This window comes from Nannospalax galili, unplaced genomic scaffold (genome assembly GCF_000622305.1).
Source record: "Nannospalax galili isolate Female #2095 unplaced genomic scaffold, S.galili_v1.0 scaffold415, whole genome shotgun sequence".
Classification (NCBI taxonomy): domain Eukaryota; kingdom Metazoa; phylum Chordata; class Mammalia; order Rodentia; family Spalacidae; genus Nannospalax; species Nannospalax galili.
In genome coordinates, this window is record NW_008337494.1 from 1701996 (window position 1) to 1706649 (window position 4654).

General features: G+C 44.6%; 1 protein-coding gene across 1 annotated transcript in view; it reads left to right on the plus strand.

The window, feature by feature from the left end:
* Positions 1-4654, plus strand: part of Gnptab (N-acetylglucosamine-1-phosphate transferase subunits alpha and beta) — a gene marked incomplete in the record, with an annotated part of 86761 nt that overhangs the window by 73693 nt on the left and 8414 nt on the right. Inside the window, 3 exon segments of the mRNA XM_029563335.1 lie at positions 2071-2161; positions 3146-3282; positions 3899-3948. Of these exon segments, the coding sequence (XP_029419195.1) occupies positions 2071-2161; positions 3146-3265 (211 nt within the window).

The following is a 4654-nucleotide window of genomic DNA, read 5'->3' on the forward strand; positions in this document are numbered from 1 at the left end:
TTCAAGCATCCCAAATAACATTTTGTTATGGTAATTTCACACCTATGTTGTGCTTATCACCCCTTCCCCACTCTCCTCCCCTGCCTTCTTCTGCTGGCCCCCATCTTTCCCCTTAATAGCACCTCGTCCCTTAATTCATGTCACGTTTCCCATTGCCCTCTCTCAGGATCTCTTCTTTCCCTGATGGTTGCTGTCTAGTTTCATAACCTATATACATACACAAATATATACAGATTAAAATCTAGGATCCATATATGAGAAAATATTGCAGTATTTGTCTTTTGTTTAGATTTTTTTTCATGTATATGAGTGTTTTGTCATGTATGTGAGTACACCATGTGTGTGCCTGGTGCTCATGGAGGCCAGAAGAGGGTGTTGGATCCCCTGGAATTGGAATTAAGGACAGGAATTAGCTGCCATATGGGTGCTGGGAACCAAACCTGAATCCTCTCGAAGAGCAGTAAGTACTCTTAACTAGTGAACCGTCTCTCCAGCCCCTAGTATTTGTCTTTTTGAGTCAGGCTCATTTTGCTTAACCTGAAGATTCCAGTTGCATCCATTTTCCTGAAAATGTCATTTCATTTCTCTTTACAGCTTAATTAAATCTGTTGTGTATGTGTAGCACATTCTCTATCCCTTCATCCTGTGATGGACATCTAGGCTGGTTCCGTTTCTTAGCTATTGTGAATAGAGCAGCCATGTACATGGATGTGGCAAGTATCCTATTGAGAGAGTAAAGTTAGAGAGACATCTACTCCCAAAGAGTAGTGAGAATCTGGGGCTCAAAATAGCTGAATTTAGCAGTTGTTAGTTTATCTTTTAAACCATATGTTCATCATTTTTACTGAATATTCTTAACAGTTCATTATTTCCAGGTCACAGGTGAGAGAACTACATTGTCCTCTTTCTGTTCACCCCCAGCGTCCTGTCACCTCCAGCCCCTATGATGTTCCCTCAGAGTATCTTCCACATTACTTCTTTGGCTTCTCCCTGCCCTAAGACAGCCATTCTTTCTCATGCCTCAACTAAAACTGGACTGTGTGCTTTACTTGTCTGTCTGTCCTTCACATGGCCCCCATCTTCACCTATTGTATGACACAACCCCAACCCCCACTACTTCAGCCACTCTCCCACTAGAGTTTTAAACCCAAACTCCATTTCCAGAGCAGCGTCAGTTCCTGCCTATTGCCCTTCCATGGCTCAGCTATTTCCAGGGCCCTCCAGGCTCAGGTCATCCGTTCTGCAGGACTCTGGGCACTGTGCTAGTCTGCCACTGCTTGTTTTCCCTATTTATTTATTTTTGTATTATGTGTGAGTGTTTTGCCAGCATGTGTGTAAGTGCACCACATATGTACAATGACTGAAGAAGACAGAAGATGTTATTGGATCCCCTGGAATTGGAGTTATGGATGGTTGTTAGGTGTTGGGAACATAACTCAGGTCCTCTTAACCGCTGAGCCACCTCTCCAGCCCTCATTTCTCCTTTTAAAACAGATTCTTTTCTCCTCCCTCCCTCCCTCCCTCCCTTTCTAACTCACAGACATCCACTTGTCTCTAGCTTCCGAGTGCTGGGATCAAAGGTGTCCACCACCACACCAGCACTTTTCTTGTCTTTCAAGGCTAAAGAAAATGTGACCATATTGGTTGAGCTGCCCCCGCTATTCTCAGATTTTTTTCCTATAAAACTTTGATAATGTACATTTCTGACCATCTGGTGTGATGGCATGTCAATGACTCTCCAAGTTTCTAAACACTTTGAAGCAGGGACTTAATTTTGTTTACCCCTCTGTATCCACAGGAAATTTTTTTCTTGAGTAACTGAGGGAATAAATGAATATGAATGACCAAATAAAAATAAATGTTGTAAGGTTTACAAGAGTTTTTCTTTTGAAGTCTATATAACATTGAAATACAGTATTTATTATGATATAATAACAAATCTGAACTCAGGTTAAAAGTATGTGCTAGATTATTTCAGCACTGCCTGTGGACAGTGTTGGGGGGGTTGCTTTACAATATTCACAACACTTTGTTCAATCAGTATTAAATGACTCTTCTGTCTCTGAACAGGAGGGCATATCGAGACAAACTGAAGTTTTGGACCCATTGTGTCCTAGCAACGTTGATTATATTTACTATAGTCTCATTTTTTGCTGAACAGGTAAGTTTTATGTAGTGTATGTGGGTATTAAGCAATATTTCTGGGAAGACTAAATTTTTTAGAGAATGATAAGAATTCACCTCCAAGAGTGGTACATACCTACAGCCCCAGCACTTAGGAGGCTGAATCACAAGTTTGAGGATAGCCTGGGCTACTTAGTGAAAAGTATCAAAAGTACCCCTGCAAAACAAACAACAATAAATCCATAAAGAAAGGAAAGGTCAAACAATTTCACAACCAGAAACTTTAATTTGTCCTATTAACTTAGAGCTCATATGTCAGTATGCCCAACATACAAAAAGACAGGTTATATTCAGCCTTCCTAACAACCTTTTCTTTATTTATATTTTAAATCGATTAGCAGTCTTTTTACCTAAAAACTCAATGGCTAAGTTGAGCATGGTAGTGCATGCCTTTAATCCCAGCATCCAGGAGACAGGGGGAGGCTGATCTCAATGACTTCCAAGCCAGCCAGTGTCATAGTGAGACCCTGCTTTAAAAAAAAAGTGGAAACCTCAGTGGATTAACTTGTAAACGTCAGACTAAAACTGAAACGTTCTATTTTTAACCCAGACCCTGCCTAGAGTCATCATCTGTGGGTTGCTGATTTTCTTCCTTTCACTTCACATTCTTAGAGAGGCCACAGCTTCTGTAGGTGCCTGTGGCTCTGTGTGTCCTTGTGCAGACTGGCAGCCCCCACTTACATCCTGTTTGGATTGCCAGGCTGTTCTTCTGTCCTCATCCTCCTCTTATTCCCAGCCTTACCTCTGCCCATCTAGATATACCCTCAACCTTCTTGATAAGGGTCCAGAAATAGGAGGAAGGTGTAAGGGATGATAATGAAGGAGCCCAATCCTCACTGGGCTCAAGTATGAAATACTGTGTAGAAAATAACTGAAAGAGAGGAATGGGTGATGGGAGCCACCCGACCAGTTCCCACCCAGCAGCCTTCCTCAGCCTCCAGTGGGGGTGACTGTTGAGTAGAACTGCTTGCTTGTCACTCACAGGAATTGTCCACCAAGTTTATGCACACTGGAAAGGAAGAGGTGCCTCAGTACTGAGAGCTTTAGGGTAAATAATGGCTTCCTACCACAGATGAAATAAAGTTCAGGATTGAACAGGTGAGCAGCACTGTGTGGTAATTTAACCTTCGTACCTGTCAACCATCTAATTCTTGATTTTTGTTGCCATTGATCCTGGCAAGCGAAAAATCTTAGAAAAAAAAAAAACAACTAAAAAAGAATGTATCTGTTTTTAGGACAGGGATTCCTTGAGGAACTTTAGAGCTGTTCTAAGATAAAGAAAGAGAGGGACCTGGCTGGAATGAGAGGCTGGGAGCGCTGGAAGGAAACATGAAGGTCAAACTTTACCTTGTGTCTTTGTACTTAGAGAGAATAGGGAACTAGAAAGGTGAGAGGGGAAGAGAAAGAAAAGAAAGGCTCCCGTCCCTTGCCTTGCCAAAGCCCTGCTCTTCACCTCAAATCACACTACTTCCTGCTCCCAGCCCCTTCCCACCCTTACAGACAAACAGGCAACACTGCCTCACTCTCAGCTCCCAGTCCTAACTCCTTGAATTAGATTGCATGGCTGCTGCTTGAGCTGAAGGCTCTGCCTCACTTCTGAAGGAACAAATGGCAGGTCCTACATAGGTGGGGAGAGGAAAGATGAGGCAAACAAGAGAGCCAAATGGAACCATAAAGATGTAGTTGAGGTCCTCACCTTCCTCTGCTTCCCTAGACCTGCACTACCCTCAGGCCTCTCTCCAACTGGCAGACCTCTCCCTCCAGGTAAGTTGATCATGCCCACCTTGCCTTGACTCCCCCAGCCTCACTCACCCTCCCATCTCCCCTGCCGTTCTCTCCTCCTAGCCTGGGTACTGTCCCATTCCTTGTCTTGGTGCCCCAGACACTCGGGGAACCACCACTGCTTCTGATCCTTTGAATCTAGAGCAACTCAGATCCTTCTCAGGTCCCCAGGGGCACTCTGGGCCTGGCCCCGCCCTCACTTCCCTCTGCCTCCCTAGGTCTGCACAACCGGCCAGCCTCTTTCCTGGACGCCAGGGCTGACCTTTCCTCTTCCTGGTCCTTTGCATCCAGACCAACCCAACCCCTCAGTGCAGTACCCAGGAGCCCTTGGGGGCCACTTCCCTCCACCATCTTCCTTTGCATCTCTGGGTAGAATGACCACCAGCTGCGCTAGACCAGCATCTCTCATGGGCCTGGCTCCCAGGCCAGTCCAACCCCCAAATTCCAGAGGCCAAAATCTATCGGGAGGGATCCAGACCTTAGGAGAAAGCCTAAGAGCATCTGATCCTCATCTGACTTGGGCCTCTGTGGGAACTCCTGAAGACAAAAGCAGTCTGGCCACACCAATATAAAATCAAAAGAGAGAACTAGAAGCTTAGAGGAACCAGCTTTTCATGCCCCAAAAGTAAACCACAAAGGCACATAAAGTTTACAAAAAGAAGCAGACCTAAACTTGAAGGCTTGAGTC